Source organism: Mobula hypostoma, chromosome 17, assembly GCF_963921235.1.
Source record: "Mobula hypostoma chromosome 17, sMobHyp1.1, whole genome shotgun sequence".
NCBI lineage: Eukaryota > Metazoa > Chordata > Chondrichthyes > Myliobatiformes > Myliobatidae > Mobula > Mobula hypostoma.
The window spans coordinates 57,836,682-57,864,656 of NC_086113.1; the positions used below are offsets into that span (position 1 = coordinate 57,836,682).

At 40.8% G+C, this 27,975-nt stretch overlaps 1 protein-coding gene across 1 annotated transcript in view; it reads right to left on the reverse strand.

Annotated features, from left to right (window-relative positions):
* Window positions 1-590: 590 nt before the first annotated feature.
* sirt5 (sirtuin 5) overlaps window positions 591-27,975 on the reverse strand; it is a 31,933-nt gene continuing 4,548 nt past the window's right edge. Inside the window, exons 3-9 of the mRNA XM_063069951.1 lie at window positions 27,440-27,573; window positions 21,597-21,822; window positions 17,313-17,400; window positions 16,837-16,890; window positions 11,091-11,214; window positions 7,091-7,206; window positions 591-1,830 (exon numbers count right to left, since the gene is read on the reverse strand). Coding sequence (XP_062926021.1) covers window positions 1,755-1,830; window positions 7,091-7,206; window positions 11,091-11,214; window positions 16,837-16,890; window positions 17,313-17,400; window positions 21,597-21,822; window positions 27,440-27,573 — 818 coding nt within the window. The 3' untranslated portion in view covers window positions 591-1,754. The remainder of the gene's footprint in view (window positions 1,831-7,090; window positions 7,207-11,090; window positions 11,215-16,836; window positions 16,891-17,312; window positions 17,401-21,596; window positions 21,823-27,439; window positions 27,574-27,975) is intronic.

The window sequence follows — 27,975 nt, forward strand, 5'->3', positions numbered from 1 at the left end:
TCTTTTCATATTTCAAATAAATAACTTTCACCAGCCTTGGCGTAGATTTAACTAGACTACTGAAGACTGAATCCCATAATCCGCATTTAGCTATGAGATAGTTTGCTAATTTCTGATCTCTTCCTTCTCCCCCTTCTGTTGGTAAAGGGTGACAATGATCTTTCTAATGGGCAGTGCTCTATATTATTACAGTTCCAGCAGTTTTTCTCCCCTCATTCATGTTCTTCTATTTACATCTACTATACACAGATCAACTGCTAGCTTAAAATGGTGAAGGCATGTTCTCAGCCAACAGTAGCTTTTACTCATTCTGTCTCAATTCCATTTCACTGTGGCTAAAAATGTTGGATTTTTTTTTAACTCTTCGCAAGATTACTGACCAGAAACATCTATTGTTTCTCCTTCGCGATGATGCCTGACCTGCTGAGTATTTGCAGCATTGCTTCTAAAACAATTATGTGTGTAGGAAATAGGAAAATATAGTCTGCCAGAAGCTGGTTGTGGCAATTCTGACCATAACACTCACATGGAAATAAGAGTACATAAAACTAATACTATGTAACTACATTTATTGAGATACAGCAGAGTTACAGACACTTCTGGTCCAACTACACCCATACTGCCCAATTACACACGTAACCGATTCACTTACTAATCTGTGTATCTTTGGAATGTGGGAGGAAACAGGAGCACCCAGCAGAAATGAACCCAGGTTGCTGATGCTGGAAGAGTGTTATGTGAAGCATTTTACCATGCCACCATTATTTTAACTAGATTCAATTTTACTTAAACTACTGGAAAAGAATTTTGCACTTGCTACATGTTTTAAAGTTCAAGTAAATTCAATGTTCAAAGTAAATTTATTACTAAAATACATCCAGTATATGTCACCATATACATATAACCCCGAGATTAATTTTCTTGCATACACAGTAAATCCAAGAAACACAACAGAAATGATGAAAGACCGCACCCAACAGAATGGACAAACAACCAATGTGCAAAAGAAAACAAACTGTGCAAACACAAAGGAGAAAAATAAATTCCTTGCTTAGTCATTTATTATTAGTAAGTTGTGGGGACATTCCAATGATGGGGCAAGTGAAGTTGAGTGAAGTTATCCCTTTTGGTTTAAGAGCCTGATGGTTGAGGGGTAATAACTGTTCCTAAACCTGGCGGTGTGAGTCCTGAGACCTTCCTGATGGCAACAACAAGAAAGCATGTCCTGACTGGCGGGGGTCTTTGATGATGAATGCTGCTTTCCTGCGACGTTTCATGTAGATGTGCTCAATGTTGGGGAGGGCTTTACCCAAAATTTACAAACACAATTGCTCAAATGTACCCGACTGGGGCAGTTGAGGACTTGCTGCTTTGAAACATGAATTGCAGACACACTTAAGTGTTTTCATATGTAGCAGTGTTCCATTTGTAAAGACAAAAATAGGACCACCAACAATTTCAGTTGTTTTATTATAGAGAAATTTGCTAATGCATACATTAATTCTAGTAGTACTAATTATCTGATAGGAGCCATCAGAAACTACCTTATAAATCCTACAATAAAACAGTTAAGAATTGTGTTGTTAATCATTAACTAAAATTATTTACTCTTTAGTTTCACTGAACATTGTAAATGAATCAGTGGTAGTCATTTCTTATTATTGAAAACACCACAATATGTTAAAGTGCTTAATCTTAAAATATGACCCATGAATTGTTCATTGCCTAATTGTGTGAATATTTGTGTAATTTTCTTAAAAAATAACTTCACTTTCATGACGAGCCAGTGCTGGTGGTAGTGTTGTTCCACATGGGCCTTTAAAATAAAATCTGCAAAGAAAAATATAAAGCATTAGACCAATAAACTACTTACTTCCATTGAGTACAACTGGAATTTATCTTTAAAATGTGCAAAGGTATGAATGGAAGATATGTAACCTAAAATTTCTAAGACACATTATGAAGAGTATTTGGATTTTTTGTTGAGTGCATCAGATAGGAATGAAAACATGGGACTTTTTGTGCCACCTCCAACGGGATCCCACCACCAAGCACATCTTTCCCTCCCCCCCCTTTCTGTTTTCCACACGGATCGCTCCCTACGCGACTTTCTTGTCCATTCGTTCCCCCCCCATCCTTTCCCACCGATCTCCCTTCCACAACTTATCCTTGTAAGCAGAACAAGTGCTACACATGCCCTTACACTTCCATTCAGGGCCCCAGACAGTCCTTCCAGGTGAGGCGACACTTCACCTGTGAGTCCGCTGGGGTGATGTACTGTGTCCGGTGCTCCCAATGTGGCCTTCTATATATTGGCAAGACCCGACGCAGGCTGGGAGACCGTTTCGCTGAACACTTACGCTCTGTCTGCCAGAGAAAGCAGGATCTCCCAGTGGACACACATTTTAATTCCACGTCCCATTCCCATTTTGATATGTCTATCCACGGCCTCCTCTACTGTAAAGATGAAGCCACACTCAGGTTGGAGGAACACCACCTTATATTCCGTCTGGATAGCCTCCGACCTGATGGCATGAACATTGACTTCTCTAACTTCCGTTAATGCCCCACCTCCCCTTTGTACCCCATCCCTTATTTATTTTTATTATTTTTTAATTTTCCTCCTTTTTTCCCTCTCTTTTTTTCTCCCTCTGTCCCTCTCACTACAACACCTTGCCCATCCTCTGGGATTCTCTCCTCCCCCTTTCTTTCTCCCTAGGCCTCCCATCCCATGATCCTCTCCCTTCTCCAGCCTCGTATCCCTTTTGCCAATCAACTTTCCAGCTCTTAGCTCCATCCCTCCCCCTCCTGTCTTCTCCTATCATTTTGGATCTCCCCCTCCCCCTCTCAAATCTCTTACTATCTCTTCTTTCAGTTAGTCCTGACAAATGGTCTCGGCCCGAAACGTCGACTGTACCTCTTCCTATAGATGCTGCCTGGACTGCTGTGTTTACCAACATTTTTTGTGTGTGTTGCTTGAATTTCCAGCATCTGCAGACTTCCTCGTGTTTGACTTTTTGTGTTGCTTTATTTTCTAGCAGGGATGTTGCAGTCAAACTATTTTATTTCCCTTAAACTGAGTCATTTCTCAGTTATTTTGGTCTTTTATCTGCGTGAAAAATGTCATACGGTATAGAAACCAGCTTTCAATTCCACTGAGTTCTGCTAACCATCCAGTGCCTATTTACAGGAATCCTGTTTTATTCCCCAGATTTTCCTTACTCTTGAGACACAGGCTACAGATGATGGCATCTGGAACAAAAAAATCAACTGGAAGAACTCAGTATGTTGAGCAGCAGCTAGCTTCTTTATTCCACATAACGTCTAGACAAGTAGTGGGACTGCTCGACCCACCAAATAGGGGCCGTGGACAATTTTGATTTGATGGAGATGGATGTGAAAGCACAGAGGAACATCTGGAAAAATTTCTGAAACGCTCGTTCCCTGCTGTCGTTACTGCGCGGTCGGGAATCTTTCGGAGGGAAGGCCTCAAAATCCCCGGCTTTGCCTGCTGTTGATGACCGAAATGGAGGTCAAATCATTCGGATAGAGATGGTGCTCAGTACTCGGTGTCAGAGAGCTGATCAGAGCTCGAAGTTTTCGGATGACACAGAGTCGGACTGTGGTCGGGTATGGCAGGGAGAGTTTTTCTTCCTTCTCCCGTCTGCCTGAGATGTGGGACATTTGTGAAACTTTGAACTTTTAATGTTCTCATGGACTTATTCATCAAGTTATGGTATTGTTGCAGTGTTGTAACTATATGTTATAATTATGTGGTTTTGTTAGTTTTTTTTAGTCTTGGTCTGTCCTGTGTTTTGTGATATCACACCGGAGGAAATATTGTATCATTTCTTAATGCATGACAATAAAAGAGGACTGCATGTCTTCATAATCTAATCTAAATTCTTCCAGCAGATAGTTTGGTTTACTGCCAAAGGCAATGTACAGTGGCTTTGTCAATGTCTTTGGGATGCAGGAGGAAGCTGGAGCACCAGCAAAAAACTCATGCAGTTATAATTGACTGTGCCATTTCTACACAGATAGGATCCAAGTTGGGATTGAACTCAGATCACTGGAGCTTTAAATCAGCAGCTCTACTAGCTGTCATGTGTTGGCTGCATATATGAATTGAAATGTCTTATAACAAAGGATAAGGTAAATTAATTTCCAAAAGATGTTAAAAACTATTCACCTATTTGTAGTAAACTACCTTTCAGTCAAATTATGTTAGATGGAATGAAATGAAGGAAATTTATATTAGGCAGGAAGTGGTGTTGGATAGGCTGTTGGGTCTGAAGGCTGATAAGTCCCCGGGACCTGATGGTCTGCATCCCAGGGTACTTAAGGAGGTGGCTTTAGAAATCGTGGACGCATTGGTAATCCTTTTCCAATGTTCTATAGATTCAGGATCAGTTCCTGTGGATTGGAGGGTGGCTAATGTTGTCCCTCTCTTCAAGAAGAGAGGACGAGAGAAAACAGGGAATTATAGACTGGTTAGCCTGATGTCGGTGGTGGGAAAGATGCTGGAGTCAATTATAAAAGATGAAATTACGACACATCTGGACAGTAGTAACAGGATTGGTCCGAGTCAGCATGGATTTACGAAGGGGAAATCATGCTTGACTAATCTTCTGGAATTTTTTGAGGAAGTAACTATGAAAATGGACAAGGGAGAGCCAGTGGATGTAGTGTACCTGGACTTTCAGAAAGCCTTTGAAAAGTCCCACATAGGAGATTAGTGGGCAAAATTAGGGCACATGGTATTGGGGGCAGAGTACTGACATGGATTGAAAATTGGCTGGCTGACAGAAAACAAAGAGTAGCGATTAACGGGTCCCTTTCGGAATGGCAGGTGGTGACCAGTGGGGTACCACAGGGTTCAGTGCTGGGACCGCAGCTGTTTACAATATATATTAATGATTTAGATGAGGGAATTAAAAGTAACATTAGCAAATTTGCCAATGACACGAAGCTGGGTGGCAGTGTGAAATGTGAGGAGGATGTTATGAGAATGCAGGGTGACTTGGACAGGCTGGGTGAGTGGGCAGATGCAGTTTAATGTGGTTAAATGTGAGGTTATCCACTTTGGTGGTAAGAACGGGAAGGCAGATTATTATCTAAATGGAGTCAAGTTAGGAAAAGGGGAAGCACAACGAGATCTAGGTGTTCTTGTACATCAGTCACTGAAAGCAAGCATGCAAGTACAGCAGGCAGTGAAGAAAGCTAATGGCATGCTGGCCTTCATAACAAGGGGAATTGAGTATAAGAGCAAAGAGGTCCTTCTGCAGTTGTACAGGGCCCTGGTCAGACCACACTTGGAGTACTGTGTGCAGTTTTGGTCTCCAAATTTGAGGAAGGACATTCTTGCTATTGAGGGAATGCAGCGTAGGTTCACAAGGTTAATTCCCGGGATGGCAGGACTGTCATATGTCGAAAGATTGGAGCGACTGGGCTTGTACACTCTGGAATTTAGAAGGCTGAGAGGGGATCTTATTGAAACATTTAAGATTATTAAGGGATTGGACACGCTGGAGGCAGGAAGCATGATAGGTGTGTCCAGAACCAGAGGCCACAGTTTTAAGAGTTAGGGGTAGGCCATTTAGAACGGAGTTCAGGAAAAACTTTTTCACCCAGAGAGTGGTGGATATATGGAATGCTCTGCCCCAGAAGGCTGTGGAGGCCAAGTCTCTGGATGCTTTCAAAAAAGAGATGGATAGAGCTCTTAAAGATAGCAGAATCAAAGGTTATGGGGATAAGGCAGGAACTGGATACTGATTGTGGATGATCAGCCATGATCACAGTGAATGGCGGTGCTGGCTCGAAGGGCCGAATAGCCTACTCCTGCATCTATTGTCTATTGTCTAATTTATTCCTATCTAAAAGAAAGATTGAAGGAAGAACTGTCATAACAAAGAGATATTTTAGGCCAGGAAGTAGGTGACCCATGTAAACAAATTTATTGGGCTACTTCAAATCAAGCGGTATTGACATGCACTGATTCTGTGATTCTGTACCCGCCCCCCCCCGCCAAGGTAACTGTCATTCATTTTCCATCCACCCTCATAAAGTAACCAAGTAGCATTTGGCAATTGATTTACACTCAGATAGAATTGATTGATAATGGTAAAGTTAAGTGAGCACACAAAGGTGAGCATAAATAAAAGGGCTGGAGAGGAGAGCTTGGGAAGCAGATTGATGGAGCAAATGAGGCCTGAAAATTGCATACATACCCCTGCAGAAACAAGAGCATTCTTGACAAATGCAACATGTAGGACTGGCCCAGAGAGAATATCTTACAAAGAGGTGAATGAAATGAGGTAACGCAGCCTAGGCCAAGCAATTTTTTTTTTTGAATTAGGCCTGCCTATCATGTAAACTCAGAGTGCCCAGATGTTCAAATACCAACATGTCTATCTTTTAAAACACCTGTTCCTCCTGTAGTAATAATATAGAAAACAACATTTCTATAAGATATCGGACATTTTTTCCAGTTGATTCTTCATTTTCAACCTGTTTTAGTGGTCAAATGTGAGTCACATTCATTTGGGAAGATTAATGAAACATCCTATTTTACATCAAGTTAGTTTGATTTCCTTTGTCACCAAATCCATTCTTTCTGCTGATTTGGGTTGCCAAACATTAGCCCAATGTTTAAAGCATCATTAACCTAATTTTCTCCTTTGGGTGAATGATAAATTTCTTAAAAACTTTGTGCAGAACCTTGTTAAGCACAAGAAAAAAGTTGACAGAAAAGAAGAAACAAGTTTATTTAAAAAGAAACTTGCAAATTATGTTATTCATCAATATTAAAATAATTTGCATAGAAGAACTTACCAATCCTTTACACTAGAATACAATAATTAAATAGGTGTATTTTCACCTGTATTATGACAGCAGATTCAAAAACTAAAATTAACTAATGATAATCATACACTGCAAACGCATCTCCAGAAGGAGATCATAGAACTCCAGAATTTCAAACAAAGTCAGCTTACTGTTAGGAAAGGTGTCAAACTTCTTTACTCCACTGTATCATAAACACAGGCACATACCTGGGTAAGTGCCTAACCAGGGCACAATGTTCACCTACCTGAATTTTGTGGTGGCATTTGAGGTTTGAGTGTTGAACTCTGCAACTGGCACACCCCTTGCAGCTACCTGGGGAGCAAACAATGCTGCTGGATAGACGATTGATGAAGTCCCAACCTGAGTAAACAATTCCAAAAGGGTATGTAAGCACACAATCTAACTTGCATTGTATGGAATCCCAAGTTTAATTAATGCACAGATTTATTTAATATAGCAAACCATTAAACTTCCAATATTAAGATTTAACTTGCTGTAAAGATTAATGCAGCTAGTTTAAGGAGGATGTTGTCAAATCAATGTTTTTTTTAAACAGCAATACATCTGACACCAAATCCAAAATATGGATTGAAGGTTTAAAACAAACTTTTCAAATACTTCAGCAAGAGTAAAGTATCTTACTGCCCATCACATCTTTACCTTTTCAGATGCTGCTACATTGTATCTACGCTTTGTGTTACAGCTTTGTGCCTTAACCCAGATAGATATTTTGGTTCTAATATGTTTACTGCACTAAAAAAGAAAGCCATGCTACAGTTAAACTGGGAATGATCCATTCACAGACCCTCCTTCACAAGCCAGAGAAAACTCTTTAATGAATTAGTCCCAGACCGACTTGGCAAGAATTTAGATGTCTTAGCCTTAAATCAGTTCTACATTGTATCTAAACCCAGTTAAGTAACCTGAAATTGCAGCGAGATTGAGATCCACACACAGAAGTCACAAAATACCGTTTTTCTTGTAGCAATCAACGAATATAAAAGGTTAATGAAAGTTGATTTTTTAAATCTCACAGAAGCTAGAATACAAAGAAGTGCAAACTATGCAATTGTGCAAATATCTAGCTAGTTCCCATTTAACATTTAATTTGAAGATTGATCGTATGAACTGGAGTGTTAATCTTTTAAATATGGAGAGGTGATATCCAAAGGGTGAAATCATCCTGGGCTGGCCTAGATGACACCTATCATTGAATTTAGAACTAGGACATCAGTCATATCAGGAAGGATTACTTTGCACTCTAGGTAGGGACAATAAGCAATTCTTCTGTAGTCCTACCTACTAAAAGCTGTCAACAGTCAATTAAGAAGTTCAGAGTTGAAGATTAATGAGTGTTTTGTCATTGAAGGTTATGGAAGCAATGCAGTAAATGGAATTATGAGATGCAAAAAGACATGAAAAGAGGCAGAATGACCTATTTTGGTCTTATGTTAATGTCCAAAAAGGAATTAAGGTGTTAGAGCCATTGTATGCTGTGTTGTGCATTTATTATGTTTGTTATGGTAACTAGTCTCATTAGTGGGGGTGTGGTAAAAGCAAAAAGAAAAGTGTCATATTCTTGTCTATTTCGAGGCAGTTTACGGCTTTGGACCGAGGGAGGTCATATCTTTGCTGACTACTTAATATTGCTTTAAGATTATATGCTTGCTAATTAGTAATATGGGACCAAAATAAGGAATTTGACTCTTTGCAATCATTTCATTGGAGATGGGGGGTGTGTTGTGCAAGTATAACAACCCCGTGGTTGTTGCAGGCTAGCAATTGTTTTGTCTTTGGATTAGTTTTGCTACACGTTCACACCAGCCAGTGGGCACCAATCTGTACAAATTCCACCTTCTGCCGCAGACTTCAACATCTAAGCAATTTAAGTGTTGGGCTACACACTTCTTATATACTGTCAGTGAATTTGCCTTCACCACTCCCTCCTCTGGCAGGGTGTTCCAAGAACCCAGCATTCTGATGATAAAGCTGTTCTTCAGGTGCCCACTAAACCTTTTACACCTTACCCAAATCTAGTTTTGTTCACTATAGGCGGGAGGAGAAGATGGTGGCGCGACGCAGCTCACAGCGGCCACTCCGGTGCCGATGTCTGTTATTTGTCAAGTAGGGTGCCGTGCACAATCCTGATTTGATGGAGACGGATGTGAGAGCACGGAGGAACATCTGGTGAAACTTCTGAAATGCCTGCTTTGCTGCTGCTGCTACTGTGTGGTCCAGAATCTCCAGAAAAGGCCCCAAGTCCTCGGCTTTGCTTGTTGCTCAGCGGCTGGGGTGGGGTCGAAGCACTCAGCTCCAGATGGTGCTCGGAGAGGCTGTGTCAGAGGGGCTGGTCGGAGGTTTGAAGTTTTCGGACGCACTCAGAGTCCGCTGCGGTCCGGTGCTTCCAATGGTGCTGCATCGGCAAGTTGGCTGCGCTTGGAGGTTCGTGGCGGGGAGAGTTCCTCCCTTCTGCCACCTGTGTGAGATGATGAGTCTATCGGGACTTTGAGACTTTTTTTTACCGTGCCCATGGTCTGCTCTTTATCAAATTATGGTATTGCTTTGCACTGTTGTAACTATATAATTATGTGGTTTTGTCAGTTTTAGTCTTGGTTTGTCCTGTGTTTTCTTGTGATATCATTCTGGAGGAACATTGTATCATTTTTTAATGCATGTATTTCTAAATGACAATAAACGAGGACTAATGTCCTCCCTATCTGTAACTCTTGAAATGTTATAAACCTCAATCATGTCCACTGTCAACTTCCTGCCCTCCAGGAAAACATACCTAGCTTCTCCGGTCTCTCCTCATAATCTTCCACCTACACAACATCCTCATGAATCTCCTCTGCACATCTTCACCCTTACCAGAGCCATGAGACATCTATATTTTGCAATTTATTTAGGTATTATCTCACAACTGACAACCCTAATCTCTGAAAGTAAATGAAAATTATAAATAACTTTCATGTAATTAATTTGTTAATTATATTTCCCAATATTTTAGTTGATTAAAGGAGGAAAAATATATCAATGGTCACTATTCTTAAAGCTAATGACCCAATTTGAGAAAGGGCACAAAACCTAAATCTTGTAAATTAAATTAGGAGACATCAATGGTGATGCCAACTTACTGGCACCTCTGACTGAAACAAGTAAAAAACATTTAAGAGAACATTCTACTTTGTTTGGAATGACTTGAAAGATGGGCTCTCGATACTGTTACACCAATGGCTCTTCTCGGAGATAAGTCTTTCTCAGGACAGATACGATTAGAGGGTGATATTTGTGTTTCATTATTTCACAGAACATCTCAAAAGATGGAAAGCAGCTTGGATAAATAAACATAGTTTTCTATCATACACAGGGAATATCCTGACATCAGAAAAACATTGTTGGATAACAGTTTGACTTTGAAAAAAAATCTACTCCTGATCTCCTTACTGTAGCTTAAGGGGTTTTGCTTCTGAATGAAAGTTACCCAGAATGTTTTTTTTTTAAAAATACATAGCTGGCCAGGCAAAGGATTAATGTTCTTGGATATAATTATTTCACATTCAGGGCAAGCAGTGACTTTCTGTTATTTGTGTTCTAAGATAAGTATATTGGATATAAGCACACAATTTTGGTACAAGTTTTACATGGGTAATTATTGTTTTTTGTGTGAGAGATGGGGGTTGGGGGATTGATATTATCATTGGTGTTTTTTTGGGGGGGGTTGGGGGTTTGACGTCATCATTGCTGTTTTCTTTTTGCGAGGCAGGGGGTTGGGGATTTGGGGCTTTTAATGTTCTAGCTGCTGTTTTCCGTGTGGGTGATCTGTTAGTTTTTGTGTGAAGGAGGGGTTTTGGGGTTTGTGAGTTTTGTTTCTTTTTTTTGTGTCGGGGGGGGGAGCTGATGTCTTTTCTTTCAAGAACTCCCACAGTTTTTCTGTATTTCATGGCCATCTGGAGAAGACCAATATCGAGAGTTGCATACTGTGACAATAAAATGAATGATTGAACCTTCAACATTATTTTGTAATTTTCTTTCAAAGTCTTAAGCCACTATCTCACTTCTGCATTACCAGGCATGACAAGATACAATAGTGCCAGGTTAGCCAGTCAAATGTGAGCCATCTATTTTGTACTATTCATAGTTCAATGCATAGTGCATCGGGCAAAGGCTTGCTATCATTTTCATTGAGCATATCACATTCTGAAATGACCCTTCCTGTGATGTAATGTAAGCAAATGTCTACTTGCCAAAAGACAAAGGTCACAAATCTCTAGTTCCTTATTCACTTCCATCAGGACATCTGAATCTAGAGTTTCTCCAAACCACACGACGTGCGGACGAAGCAGACCATTACAGCCCATCTCTTCACATCTAAAAAAAATACACGTGTTAAGAATTCTACATTAAAGAACAAAATTAGAAAGTTTAATTTCCTCTTGTGTTAAAGCACATGATCAGAAATTAGCACATAAGAAACAAATGGAAGAGCAGGACAAGGACAGGACACATGTCCAAGCCTTACATGATGCAACTCCAAATCTTTAGATTTTTAATTATTTCTTTGCTGGGGATCTACAGAACATTTCAACATTGACTAAACAAAATAATCAATTATAATGACCACGAACACCCTCTCTTGCCCAATCTACCACCACTCTCTTCCACCAGACTTAATCCTCTCACATTGAGCTTCTCATTAGATTCCAATAAACACCTTGCGATGAGAAGGCATTATGATGATCACCGCAGTCACAACTAAACCTGTTTTTCATAGGATATGTGAAACAATATGTTGTCTAGTCCTAGTTAGGACCCTTCTCTGAATAAAATCCTGGCTGAGGTATTGCTGTATCCTTGCTGACTGCAATCTGTTGGTCAGAAAGTCAACAACTAATTTTGCAAAATTAAGTCTAGAAGTTTGGATATGAGTTTGCTTTGAATTGTAAGACCATAAGACAAAGGAGCAGAAGTCGGCCATTCGGCCCATTGAGTCTGCTCCGCCATTTTATCATGAGCTGATCCATTCTCCCATTTAGTCCCACTCCCCCGCCTTCTCAGCATAACCTTTCATGCCCTGGCTACTCAGATACTTATCAACCTCTGCCTTAAATACACCCAATGACTTGGCCTCCACTGCTGCCTGTGGCAACAAATTCCATAGATTCACCACTCTCTGACTAAAAAAATTTCTTCGCATTTCTGTTCTGAATGGGCGCCCTTCAATCCTTAAGTCATGCCCTCTCGTACTAGACTCCCCCCATCATGGGAAACAACTTTGCCACATCCACTCTGTCCATGGCTTTCAACATTCGAAATGTTTCTATGAGGTCTCCCCTCATTCTTCTAAACTCCAAGGAATACAGTCCAAGAGCGGACAAACGTTCCTCACATGGTAACCCTCTCATTCCCGGAATCATTCTAGTGAATCTTCTCTGTACCTTCTCCAATGTCAGCACATCCTTTCTTACATAAGGAGACCAAAACTGCCCACAGTACTCCAAGTGAGGTCTCACCAGCGCCTTATAGAGCCTCAACATCACATCCCTGCTCCTACACTCTATTCCTCTAGAAATGAATGCCAACATTGCATTCGCCTTCTTCACTACTGACTCAACCGGGAGGTTAACCTTAAGGGTATCCTGTACGAGGACTCCCAAGTCCCGTTGCATCTCAGAACTTTGAATTCTTTCCCCATTTAAATAATAGTCTGCCCGTTTATTACTTATGCCAAAGTGCATAACCATACACTTTCCAACATTGTACTTCATTTGCCACTTCTTTGCCCATTCTTCTAATCTATCCAAGTCTCTCTGCAGACTCTCCGTTTCCTCAGCACTACCGGCCCCTCCACCTATCTTCATATCGTCAGCAAACTTAGCCACAAAGCCATCTATTCCATAATCCGAATCGTTGATGTACAATATAAAGAGAAGCGGCCCCAACACGGACCCCTGTGGAACACCACTGGTAACCGGCAGCCAACCAGAATAGGATCCCTTTATTCCCACTCTCTGTTTCCTGCCAATCAGCCAATGCTCTATCCACGTATGTAACTTTCCCGTAATTCCATGGGCTCTTATCTTGTTAAGTAGCCTCATGTGTGGCACCTTGTCAAAGGCCTTCTGAAAATCCAAATATACAACATCCACTGCATCTCCCTTGTCTAGCCTACTGGTAATTTCCTCAAAAAACTGTAATAGGTTTGTCAGGCAGGATTTTCCTTTAAGGAATCCATGCTGAGTTTCTGCCTATCTTGTCATATGCCTCCAGGTACTCTGTAACCTCATCCTTGACAATCGACTCCAACAACTTCCCAACCACCGATGTCAAGCCTACAGGTCTATAATTTCCTTTTTGCTTCCTTGCCCCCTTCTTAAATAGTGGAGTGACATTTGCAATCTTCCAGTCCTCTGAAACCATGCCAGAATCTATCGACTTTTGAAAGTTCATCGCTAATGCCTTCGCAATCTGCACAGCTACTTCCTTCAGAACATGCGGGTGCATTCCATCTGGTCCAGGAGATTTATCGACCTTTAGCCTATTCAGCTTCCTGAGTACTTTCTCTGTCGAATTGCAGTACTGATGGCAGAGGTGCAGTCAGGAAGCAATAGTCCTACATGCATGTCTTTACTGTCCAGCTGAGTGCAAGGCCAGGGAGATGCTGGCTGCCAGTGGCAAGCAAATTGCAGTGGCTGAGGTTGTCTGGGAGGCTGAAGTTAATGTGTGCCTTGGCCAGCCTACTCTACTATTCCCAATACACTTATGACTGTGTGTCCAGATTCTGCTCTAACTCCATCTACAAGTTTGATGATGATGATACTCTTTCTCAAATAATGATGAGCTGAAGTACAGGAAGGAGATGCAGAGACTAACGACATGGTGTCATGACAGCAACCTTTCATAACAAAAGAGCTGGTTATTGACTTCAGGAAGCGGGGGGTGGGGGGTGTGCATGTGCTATTTGCATCAACAGTGCCGAGTTTGGAGAGTTCAAGTTCCCAGGAGTGACCATCACCAATAGGCCTTTCTGGTCCAAACACATTAATGTCATGCCAAAAAAAGCTCAAAAGACCTCGAATTTCTCAGGAAGCTAAAGAAATTTGGCATGTCTCCTTTGGCCTTGACCAATTTTTAAAATCAATGCACTGGAAAGCATCCTACCCAGCTGCATCATACTTGGTATAGCAGCTACTCTGCCCTTGACAGTAAGAAACTGCAGAGTTGTGGATGCAGCTCAACATATGGTGGGACCAAGTTGCCACACAAAGGACTGACTGCATTTCTAATTGCTTTGGTAAAGCAGCTAATATAATCAAAGCCCCACCTGCCACAGACATTTTCTCTTCTGTCCCCCACCCCCCCAATCAGGTAGAAGATACAAAAGACACCAGGCTCAAGGAGAGCTCCTATTCCACTGGTACAAGACTATTGATCAGTTCACTGGTACGATAAGATGAGCTCCTGACCTCACAATCCATTTTGTTATGACTACTACTACTACTACCACCACCACCACCACTACTATTACTTCTTAATGAGCTTGCATCCTATTGTCTCCCTGTACTGAATTTTCTTAACTGTAATACTTTGTTCTGCACTGTTATTGGTTTATCTTGTACCACCTCAATGCATTGCTGTAATAAATATATCTGTATGAATGGTATACAAGTTTTTCAATGCACCTTGGTAGATGTGACAATAATAAACTAATTTACCAGTTTAGGTGGAGTCAATGTCTGGACTAATCCAACGACTGAGGCTCAACTTCATTTTATTCTTCAGTGCTGAAGTTCAGGATCTTAAATGTGTCATCATTATCATTTCTGTGCCATTTATCTCAAAAATTTTACAGTTCAAAAACAGGCCACTGAATCTAAAAACTCCTGGCCAGAAATAATCTTTGAAGTGTGCTACCCTTCCTCAAGGCCATAAGATATAGGAGCAGGATTAGGATTAGGCCATTCGGCCTGTCGAGTCTGCTCTGCCATTCCATTATTGCTGATTATCCCTCCCAACCCTATTTTCCTGCCTTCTCCCTGTAACCTTTCATGTCCTGACTAATCAAAAATCTATCAACCTCCACCTTAAATATACTCAATATACACAGTCATCCAAGTCAATGAATTCCACAGATTCAGCACCCTGCATTTGTTTTCCTTGCCACTGATTCAACCTGCAAGTTAACCTTCAGGGAATGTTGCACAACATTCTGAGAGAATCTCCCAATTACTGAGAGACAATTATAGGAAGAGATTGGACTGGCTAAGTCTTCATTCCATACAATGTACGAAACTTACGGGTATAGAGGAGTATAAAATCATGAGGGGCATAGATAGAATGAATGCACTCCGTCTTTTCCTGAAGTCAAGAACTTGAGGGGAGGTTTAAGACGATAGGAGAAAGACTATAAAATCTTGAAGGGCAACTTTTTTTTAAATAACACGAAGGGTTGTGGAATGAGTCAGCAGAGCAAGTGGTTAAGGCAGGCAGAATAACAACTTTTCAAACAGTTGGATAGGTGCATGAATTGGAAAGGTTCAGAAGGTTATGGACCAAACACTATCAAATGGAACTCTCTTTGGTGTGGCACATTGGACTCCATGGACCAACTGGGCCAAAGGGGCTGTTTCCATGCTATGAGTTTATTGTTCTAGTTTCATACTCTTCCTGAAAGCAAAAATCAAAATAAAATCTTTGCTGCCAACCCCTACTAAATTTCTTTCTGCCCACTTCTGGAAACAGGATTAGAATACTGACCCAAGATCCACCACAAGCCCATTACAACGAACTTCTACCGTTCCCATGACTGTGCAACTTTCCACCTCACCTCCTAGGTTTTATTTCACCAATTTCATAATTTGATTATGCCAGTTTTTGTAACTGGTGCTTTCTATTTTTTTCCCTTTACTAAGGATTCCTTTCCACTCTGGCTGACTGTGCTCTCAATTTCCAGCAGTTGTCTGAAAGTTATTGCACCCCTTACGCTTTTTTCCAGAATCCTGATAAGCTAAACCTTGATATCACTAACAATCAAACATTGACACATCTAGCACAATTACCAAAATAAGTTTCCTTTCCCAGCATTCCAAAGAGATCATTCACTCCAGTACTCTCTAACTACTTCTTAGTTACCCTTACATCCCTCAGTATCCAAAGAAACAGGAAGTATAACACCTGTCCTTCTAATATTTCCCCATTGTCTGGGACCCAAATCATACCTATGAGTGAAAGAGACTTGCATTTGGCTCTTTTTAGAACATTATGGTTATTGCTCATTACAACTTTAATTCTTCACCTTATGCTCAGAATGATTCCTGTTTTCTTTCAATGAAGCTCCTGTACCTTCTTCCTGATGGCAGCATGTCCTGGATGGTGGGGTTCCCTGATGATGGATGCTGCTCTCCTGTGACAATGCTTGTGTATATTAAACAAATTATGATTTCTTGCAGATGATGCTCTCATCTTTATCCTCTAGGCTACGTAATACTATCAGCTAAATGACCAAGAAAAAGATACACAAGGCCTCTACCAAAACTATTTCCGGAGCTACACAAAAACATTGATAGATATCACAAAACTAAACAACATACTGAATGAGAAAACTTTGCTCGCAGAACATTTGAAGATAATATTGATCCAAACTAATAAGCACATTTTCTCTTTCCACAGATACTGCCCCACATACTGAATTTTTCCAGTATCTTCTGCTCAGGTTTTAGTGAATTTTCATTTACTACATGCCTAGAAAGCTTTGTGAGATGTGATAAGGTGCTATAGAATAGTTTGTATTTAATTCTTAACTCTAATCATTAACTTTTAAGAAACTATCTTGATAAATTTAAACATGAAATTATTTCAATGGCAAGTTGGACATTTTATAGATAAAATGTTACTGCAGATCTGTGAAGGAACTATAGCAGATTTACCTACTTTTGGTATAGTGTGAAACAAGTACTTCAGGACCACTATACACCTCAATACAATTATATCTACCTGGGAAGGTTCTCAACCGGGATTCTGGCATCTTCTGTATCAGGATCTGGTGCACTTGAAAGAAAAAATAAACATTAAAAATAAACCATTATCAGCCTCTATTAAACATTACACAGCTTTCATTCAGCGTATCAGTTTACACCTTGTAAAGTGATATCATTTTGTTTATTTCTGGTAAACATCGCTTGGCCTAATTTCCAAGTGGCCCATTCACGACACGTTTCACCCAATCCAAAAGTCTTTCAAAGTCAATCTAACTCATCATGATTAGGATATTACAACGTAAATAAAAATTATTAACTGGACTAAATATGCAATATACAGATAGTAACTCTCACTGATTTTTGAAAAAAGACAATGCAATCCTGAAGGAAAGCCAAAATTAAATATCAGAGCAGGCTGCAAAATTGATTTTTTTTATCTGCACTAGAAATACAACAGATGCATCACAAATATTAGTTTTATGAAGTCATTACCCTTTTCCAGCTAAGGCCGGACAGATAGGACTCCTGTAATTCTCTGATACATTTTTACAGCTTGTGCAACGTGTTTTGAATAGACTGCCTTAAAAAAAACACAAAATTAAGTCGATTAAAACAAACACAAATACACCAACTAACATGCTCAATAAATTAGCAAACAATTAAAGAATACATATGGCAATCTTTATGCATATTATATTTGAAGTTTACATTAAAATGTTTTCATTGAATAATTGTGTGAATTAAATTTTCTATTTATGAACAGAATTTTTTTTTAATTAGTATTTCCTTTAATAAAAAAGCAATTACTATCCTCAAGACTAAGAGGACAGATGGATCAATACTCATCAACTGAAATGCCAGCACATCTGCTAAACTAAGAGGCAACAACAATTTACAGGGTGAGGTTGTAGTTTTATATTAACTGGATGCTAAATTGTAACCAACCTTTGTGTATGGGATATACAGTCATATTTCCCGGGGAAGGTTAATGCTCTTTGTCTGACCTGTCACAGAGCAAATTACAATCTATGAATATATTCTTTGAAATATCTACAGGGAACCTGCTAAATTGAGGTGGCTCCATCAAACACTTAAAGGAAATTGTACAGAGATGGAGTACACGCGCAAGGTGAAAGTAGAAAAAGAAATCTACAAATCAATTGAGTAAATCACATATACTTACACAGAAGCACATCCTGATGCTAAATTTTTTTTATTAGTTGTGCTTTTAGGGCAGTATCTTCTAAAGTTTCCACATCAATTTCCCTTTTATAATAGAGTTGAATGTTCAGTTATCAGGTGATGCAGGGACATGTTGGTGAAGTCTCCCTGAAATTCCTATCAATATGGCACATAAATATCGTGCCTCCAATCGCAACAATGGTCGATGCAAGATCAACAACAACCTTCCAGACTAGGTGTAAAATTCGGGAACTTCAAGAAATATATTTTCCTTCTCCGTATCAGAACAGCCCATTTCTGGTGCAAGTCAACCATCATATTGACTCGTGTGTAGCCTGATTTGCCGGATATGTCCCCAGCCCTTTATTTCACAATACTCTATGCTCTGCTTGTATTATCTCCATTAATCCACCAACGAGAGGACCACTGCCTCTGATCCTCATGATAACCCCTGCCTCAGCCTGTCACAGACCACCTTTTTGTCCCATCTGTCCCTTCATTCGCCTTCTTGCAACTTAAAACTAACCGGTTCTTTCTATTTCACAGTTTTGAACCTGAAATGTTAACTCTGTTCCACTCTCCACAGAGGCAGTCATGGTAAAAGAAACAGAGATAACATTGCTGACTGACCTGATGGGCATTTTTAACACAATGTTTCTATTTCAGGTAGCCAGCAACTGTAATTTTTTTTATTTTCACCTTCAAACAAAAAGATATCCACTTTACATGTCTGCAATGAGTCATTTGTATTTATGATGCAAGTTGAGCAATTTTGACACTGATGGGAAAGATCTGACAGTATTTTTGCAGAGTAGTGCAAATTGGCAAGCAATTGTGATCTGCAACTCATAATTAAACTCCTGCACTCGCAAACTGTTATTTTCCTTTGAATGTACCAAAAAGAGCAGGAATTCTATATTTTCAGTCATTTCTAGATGCATTATATAACAAAACTATAACTGATAAAACTAAGTCATGGTTATACACCTTGTCAATTAAAATATTTCTTGCTTTCTATTATACATTTGCATTATGGTCTTTCATCTGTACTGTTGTCTGTAAGGAGGGAACTAACAAAGGGAGGAAAGCAGCAAGAGAGCAAAAGGAAAAAAAATGAAAACTCATACTTTTAATTTGTAATTATTACAATAGTAGGAAGCTCTAACGTAGAGTGATATAGCATGGAAAAAGGCCCTTCGGCCCAACTGCTCCATGCTGACCATAGCATCCTCCCTGCTAGTTCCACTTGCCCACCTTCAGCTCAAAAATTTCCAAGACCCTCTTCTCTATGAACCTATCCAAATATTGCAATCGTCTCCGTCTTGACCACTTCCTCTGATAGCTCATTCCCAGTACTCACTGCCCTCTATTTAGAGGAGTTACCTCTCAGGTTTCTTTTAAATCTCTCCTCACTTCTCTTGTATCAGCACCCTCAAGTTTTGGACTCCCAAACCCTGATGAAAAGACCATGATTATGTGGACCCCTCTTGATTTTGTAAACTTCTGAGGTCACCTTTCATTCTCTTGTGTTCCAGGGAAAAAAGATCCAGTGGCCAATCTCTCCCTAACTCTGGCCCTCTAGTCTAGTCGACTTCCTCGTAAATCTCTTCTGCACTCTGGTCAGCGTCACCATGTCTTTCCTATAACAGGGGGAAAAAGCTGTACACAACTGTGCCCTTACCAATGGTCTTGTGTAACTGCAACATAATATCCCTACTCCTAAACTCGATGTGCTGACAATGAAGGCCAGCATGGTACTCGATATTTTCAGTGAATTGTGCATGTTTGCTTCCATCAACCTCTGTTCCAAAACAGTCATCAGCATCCTGCCATTCACTGCAACATCCTATCCTGATCTGACTATTCAAAATGCACTTGTCCAAGTTGAAACCTATTTGCCATTCCTCAACTCATCTCCCTGACTGATCAAGATCTCTTTGCAGTTTGTTGTAACCTGCTTTACTATCAATAAGGCCCTCTGCTTCAGTATCACCAGCAAACTTACTTATCATACTATGCACATCAAATCATTTACATAAATAATGAATTATCCCAACACTGACCCCTGGGGCGCCCCACGAGTCACAGGTCTCCAAACGGAGAAGCCAATTTTTGCTTCTGAATCACCCGCTGTTTCCTATTAATGAGCCAATAATGAATCCACCTCATTAGCACCTCCTGATCCCATGCAACCTAACGTTTCAGATCCGCCTGCCAAGCAGGGCCTTGTCAAAGGCCATACAAAAGTCCTTACCGGCAACATCTACCTTCATTTCCCCTTCAAAAAGCCCCAAAAGATCTGTCGGACATGACCTCTCACACATAAAATCATGTTGACTTTTCTCAAGCAAGCCTTGACCATCCAAGTGATGGTAGATCTTGCCCCTCAGAAACACCTCCAGTAATTTCCCAAAAACCAAAGTCGTACAACCTGCAGTTTCCTGGATTGTCCTTGCTACCCTTCCTGAGCAATGGAGCTACATAAATCACCCTCCAATATTCTGGAACTTCACTAGTGGCTAACAACGATGCAACTATCCCAAAAGGGCCTCTGCAATTTCTTCCCTGGCCTCCTACAAGGTCCAGAGGGACAACTGGCCAGGACCTCAGAAATTTGCCCAGCTTAATGTGCTTTAAGGCTGCAAATATCCTTCCTTGTAATATGCATACAAACCAAGATCTCACTACTTATTACCCTTGTTTCTTTGGCACTTATAAATTCTTCTTAGTAAATACAGAGGAGAAATAGGTATTCAAAATTTTGGTCATCTCCTGTGGTGCCACACATCAGTAGCCCTGATGGTCTTTAACAGAACCTAGTCTCTCCGCAAGTAACCCTTTTACTGTTAATATAACCAAAGAACCTCTTGAGATTATCTTTAACCTGCCTACCAAATCCATCTCTAATGCACTTTTTACTCTCCTGATTTCCTTCTTAAACCTACCATAAACTTTATATATTTGTCAGAGATTCATTTGTACCTAGATGTCTAAGTTCAAAGTACGTTCCTGTATTTTTTTCTTACCAGAGTCTTAATATCACTCATCAGTCAAGGTTCCCTGAACTTGGTATATCTACCCTTTACCCTAACAGGTACATGCTACCCCTTTTAAAAGCTTCCCACATGTCAACTGTTGCTTTGCCTTTAAATAGTCACCAAATCAACCCCAGCTGGATCCTCTTTAATGCCCTCAAAGTTGGTCCTGCTCCAATTCAGGACTTTAACCTGTGGTCCTGTTTTATCTTTTCTCCCCCCACAACTATTCTAAAATTAACAGAATTGCAGCCACTAGACCCAAAGTGCTCCCAACAGCTACCTCAATTAATGGCTGGCCTCATTCCCTAAGGTCCAGTATTGCTCCTTCCTGAGTAGATTCCTCCACATATTGCATGAGGAAACTGTCTTGGACAATTATGCAACTGCCTTGAAATACCAGTCTATTATCGGGGTCATTAACATCATTATTAAAACGTTTAAACTCTCTATTACTCTCTAAAAATAGAATTAAGAACTGAATTTAAGAACAGAATTAAAAACGAGACAAATTGTAATTTCTATAATCATTGCTTTCAAGTACAAGGAGAGCACATACCATGAATTTCATAAATATTCTTGGATCCTGCTCTTTTGTGAAGCTCATCAATGTTCTGTGTGATAACCACAACTTTTCGGCCTTGCTTGCTCAGTCTAGCCTCACATTCAGCGATAGCAATATGCGCAGAATTTGGGTTTTTGCTCAACATCAGTTCACGACGGTAGTGATAAAATTCCCATACTCGAGAAGGATTTCGTGAAAATGCTTCTGGGGTAGCCAAATCCTATTAATAGAAACAAGTGCACATGCAAAATTGAAACTTAAGGAGTTCTGTACTGTTTGAATTTGTGGCCCGGAAATTTGGAAACAACATACAATAGTTGTCTTAATGGTGAATGAAATCACCCTCAGTAAATAAATTCTACATCAGAATTTCAAAATTAGTTTGACATACATGCAGAATCATTGGAACACCAAAGATGAATCTACACCAAAATTAAACAACACTGATGGAAAGTGAGAGGGTGAACTTTTCACATCTCTTTCAGAACATGTCAAGCACTTTACAGCCACTGAAGCACTTTATGTCCGGTTATTGTTTTACTTTACAAGAGAGTATTGTTTTAGAAATGATAACTGAATGAAATACTGCCGAGGATAATTCCCTGAGAATCCTTGTATTAATGAAAACAACAGGAATTCTGCAGATGCTGGAAATTCAAGCAACACACATCAAGGTTGCTGGTGAATGCAGCAGGCCAGGCAGCATCTCTAGGAAGAGGTACAGTCGACGTTTCAGGCCGAGACCCTTCGTCAGAACTAATGAGTTAGTCCTGGCGAAGGGTCTCGGCCTAAAACGTCAACTGTACCTCTTCTTAGAGATGCTGCCTGGCCTGCTGCGTTCACCAGCAACTTTGATGTGTGTTGCTTGTATTAATGAAGTCCAGTTGATACAGATATATAGTTAAATTAAATAAGCAGTGCAAAAATGGAAATAAAAGAAGTGAGGTAGGGTTCAATGTCCATTCAGAAATCATTTAACCCCAAAAGACAGAATCTTTCAAGATGCAGCACACCCTCTGCATTGCACTAGAGTTTAAGTCCAGGTTCTGGCTTGTCTATGGGTTGGACTTGAACTCCCCAAAGTTCTGATCCAAGCAGCAAGGGGGATAAAAACTCAGATAAGCCATGGCTGACATTCCAATGGTATGCACAATGGAGCATGAAAGCAAGCAGTGAACACACTAGCAATATGAAACAGGCAGTTCCATGCAATTTTCAACCTCGATGCATTTTCAAATGTGCAAGGAATTTAGTGGTTAATAAGCTTTGCTGCCTTGATTGATACAATGAGACACAAAGCATTGAATTGACTTTACAATGGACAGGCTTTAATGCATTGTAACCCAGGCAACCAAGTTGAAAGCTAATCGCATGTTTTTTTTGAGCAATGGCCATAAAAAAAACATGTCAAATTATAAATTAAAACAAAATGCTGGAAATACTCAGCAGGTCAGGTAGCATCTGTGGACTGAGAAACAAAGTTAATGTTTCAGCTTGAAGTAAATTGGGTAACTGAAGTGCATTGTGCTCACAGTAAAAGTGCTGGTGTGTGTGCATGCGCGCGTGTTTTTAAATGCTAAACAAAATGGTATTGTTGGGAACTAGTGAATGAAGGTTTTACAGTTTTTTTTCCCCTCAAAGAACAAAAGTACAATAATCTCCTCTCTGTAATGGTATACCTTTCAATCCTTTCAGAGCCCTGTTAAGAGCTCTGTCTCAATGTGAATTAATCCAAAAGCCTATTTGAATAACTCACAATTTATTGTAAAATTTAGGCATAGAAACCATAGAGACCATTGAAAAACTACAGCACAGAAACAGGCCTTTTGGCCCTTCTTGGCTGTGCCGAACCATTTTCAACCTAGTCCCACTGACCTGCGCAAGGACCATATCCCTCCATACACCTCCCATCCATGTATCTGTCCAATTTATTCTTAAATGTTAAAAAAGAAGCCGCATTTACCACCTCGTCTGGCAGCTCATTCCATACTCCCACCACTCTATGTGTGAAGAAGCCCCCCCCAATGTTCCCTTTAAACTTTTCCCCCCTCACCCTTAACCCATGTCCTCTGGTTTTATTCTCCCCTTGCCTCAGTGGAAAAAGCCTGCTTGCATTCACTCTATCTATACCCATCATAATTTTATATACCTCTATCAAATCTCCCTGCATATGTACATTCTGAATCTAACCATTAATTGCTCAGAATCTGTCAAACATCACTAGGTGGAGAACACTATACACATGTTACAGAAACAATCAGACCTAGATTTAGTAAGTAAACAAAGACTTACAAATACACTGAAATATCACCTACACTAAATACCCTATACAATAGAAAATATATATAGGTTCAATATAGTACTGAAAGTATTCATTGAGATATCGTGTGGAATTGGTCCTTTGAGTCACGCTGCCCAGCAATCCCTGGATTTAATTCTAGCCTAGTCACAATTTACAAATGCCAACTAGCCTACCAACAGGTACATCTTTGGACTGTGGGAGGAAACCAGAGCACCTGGAGGAAACCCATGCAGTCATGGGGAGAATATACAAACTTCTTACAGGCAGTGGTGGGAATTGAACCCCCATCGCTGTACTGTAAAGTGTGTGCTCACCACTGCACTATTGTGCCATCCTGTATCCACTTCAGAAACAAAATAAAAGTGCACAACATGATAGCATATTTGGACAAACTTCTTCCCCAACACCTTAAATTGTATAGGCCAAATCAGCTATTATAAAAACTCCATAACTGAAGTGAAATGTTTAACTGTAAACTTGACATGAAAACCTGACAAAATAAAATTGAGGTAAGAACAAATATTGCATTAAATGTGCAAAACATCATTAATATTGGGAAACAACAGGAATTCTGCAGATGCTGGAAATTCAAGCAACACACATCAAAGTTACTGGTGAACGCAGCGGGCCAGGCAGCATCTCTAGGAAGAGGTACAGTCGACGTTTCAGGCCGAGACCCTTCATCAGGACTAACTGAAGGAAGAGCTAGTAAGAAATTTGAAAGTGGGAGGGGGAGGGGGAGATCCAAAATGATAAGAGAAGACAGGAGAGGGAGGGATGGAGCCAAGAGCTGGACAGGTGATTGGCAAAGGGGATGAGAGGATCATGGGACAGGAGGCCCAGGGAGAGAGACAAGGGTGGGGAAACCAGAGGATGGGCAAGGGGTATAGTCAGAGGGACAGAGGGAGAAAAAGGAGAGAGAGAGAAAGAATGTGTGTATGAAAGTAAATAACGGATGGGGTACGAAGGGGAGGTGGGGCATTAGCGGAAGTTAGAGAAGTCAATGTTTATGCCATCAGGTTGGAGGCTACCCAGACGGAATATAAGGTGCTGTTCCTCCAACCTGAGAGTGGCTTCATCTTTACAGTAGAGGAGGCCGTGGATAGACATGTCAGAATGGGAATGGGATGTGGAATTAAAATGTGTGGCCACTGGGAGATCCTGCTTTCTCTGGCGGACAGAGCGTAGGTGTTCAGTGAAGCTGTCTCCCAGTCTGCGTCGGGTCTCGCCAATATATATAGAAGGCCACATCGGGAGCACCAGACGCAGTATATCACCCCAGCTGACTCACAGATGAAGTGTCGCCTCACCTGGAAGGACTGTCTGGGGCCCTGAATGGTGGTAAGGGAGGAAGTGTAAGGACATGTGTAGCACTTGTTCCACTTCCACTTAGCCTTGTAAGCAGAACAAGTGCTGCACATGCCCTTACACTTCCTCCCTTACCACCATTCAGGGCCCCAGACAGTCCTTCCAGGTGAGGCGACACACAGAAACATAGAAAATAGGTGCAGGAGCAGGCCATTCGGCCCTTCGAGCCTGCACCGTCATTCAGTATGATTATGGCTGATCATCCAACTCAGAACCTTGTACCAGCCTTCCCTCCATACCCCCTGATCCCTTTAGCCACAAGGGCCATATCTAACTCCCTCTTAAATATAGCCAATGAACTGGCCTCAACTGTTTCCTGTGGCAGCGAAGTCCACAGATTCACCACTCTCTGTGTGAAGAAGTCTTTTCCTAATCTCAGTCCTAAAAGGCTTCCCCTTTATCCTCAAACTGTGACCCCTCGTTCTGGACTTCCGCAACATCGGGAACAATCTTCCTGCATCTAGCCTGTCCAATCCCTTTAGGATTTTATACGTTTCAATAAAATCCCCCCTCAATCTTCTAAATTCCAACGAGTATAAGCCTAGTTCATCCAGTCTTTCATCATATGAAAGTGAGTCGGCTGGCGTGATATACTGCGTCCGGTGCTTCTATATATTGGCGAGAACCGACGCAGACTGGGAGACTGCTTTGCTGAACACCTACGTTCTGTCCTCCGAGAAAGCAGGATCTCCCAGTGGCCACACATTTTAATTCCACATCCCATTCCCATTCTGATATGGCTACCCATGGCCTCCTCTACTGTAAAGATGAAGCCACACTCAGGTTGGAGGAACAACACCTTATATTCCGTCTGGGTAGCCTCCAACCTGATGGCATGAACATTGACTTCTCTAACTTCCGCTAATGCCCCACCTCCCCCTCGTACCTCCGTTATTTATTTTGATACACAGATTCTTTCTCTCACTCTCCTTTTTCTCCCTCTGTCCCTCTGACTATACCCCTTGCCCATCCTCTGGTTCCCCCCCCCCTTGTCTTTCTCCCTGGGCCTCCTGTCCCATGATCCTCTCATATCCCTTTTGCCAATCAACTGTCCAGTTCTTGGCTCCATCCCTCCCGCTCCTGTCTTCTCCTATCATTTTGGATCTCCCCCTCCCACTTTCAAATCTCTTACTAACTCTTCCTTCAGTTAGTCCTGACGAAGGGTCTCGGCCTGAAACGTCGACTGTACCTCTTCCTACAGATGCTGCCTGGCCTGCTGCGTTTACCAGCAACTTTGATGTGTGTTGCTTAATATTGGGAAGGTGTTAGAACGTGGTCCCATTTTATACATGCTATCTTTTGCTGACACACTTTATCAAATTGAAATTCAACCCACATTTTGTCATTCCTGACTGTAATTGAATAGAATAAGTAAAATGAGTGTCCAAAAGCAAATTACCATCTTATAGTCATGCACAACCAGTTTTAAGTTTTAATTGAAATGGAACATATATAGCATCACTTAACAACAAAGTAAATAATGTATTATTTTAGCACAACGTATAGCCCTGCAGTGGACCAGGAAATGAGAAATGACCTGCAGCATTGATATACATTTCTATGTTTTAAAACAGCACCCTTTTCTTCCAACACCTCACTACAGGAAGGATGTGGAAACCATAGAAAGGGTACAGAGGAGATTTACAAGGATGTTGCCTGGATTGGGGAGTGTGCCTTATGAGAATAGGTTGAATGAACTGAGCCTTTTTCCCTTGGAGCGATGGAGGATGAGAGGTGATCTGATAGAGGTGTACAAGGTAATGAGAGGCATTGACCATGTGGATAGTCAGAGGCTTTTTCCCAGGGATGAAATGGCTAGCACGAGGGGGCACAGTTTTAAGGTGCTTGGAAGAAGGTACAGAGGAAAAAAAACGCAGAATGGTGAGTGCGTGGAATGGGCTGCCGGCAGGGGTGGTGGAGATGGAAACGATAGGGTCTTTTAAGAGATTTTTTAAGAGATTTTAAGAGATTTTTAAGATGGATACATGGAGCTTAGAAAAATAGAGAACTATGGGTAAGCCTAGGTAGGTCTAAGGTAAGGACATGTTCAGCACAGCTTTGTGGGCTGTTGTAGGCTATGTTTCTATCAACAGGTTTTAAAGATTAGAGTTTGTTAACCTACAATATACTCAAATGTATAGAAGTCTCTTGCATGATATTTGCATACCTGAGCTTGCCATTTTCTCCAGAAACCACCTGCTCCACGGAAGGTGGGGACTCCACTCTCAGCACTAGCTCCTGCACCTGTAATTATCGCTATATGCTTGGCTTTTGCAAAGATTTCCCGAAATTCAGCCAAATCTAAAACAAACCAGAAACAAAAATCCTCATCAAGACACTTTGATTACTATCCAACAAAAAAAATTAAGGTGAATTTCACAAATCTGCATTGATCAAATGCTGTAGATTAAACATTGAGATCTGGGTTTGCTTTCAAAATGTTTTTAGCCTAAAGGCTGATTTATACTTCTGTGTAGGCTCTATGCCATAGCGAGCATTTATACTTGCGCGTTGGTGTGTCTGCGTCGCTCTGCAATTCACCGACAAAACACGGTTGGCAGTCGGGTTTCTACGCCACTGTGTTGAGTTTCTTTGTGTACTTCAAACAATGGCCACTGAAACTGAGTGCATCATGTTGGAGTTGGAGCTGGAGCTAATAAGTGTTGAATAAGAGTTACTCCTATTGAAATTACTGCAATGCAG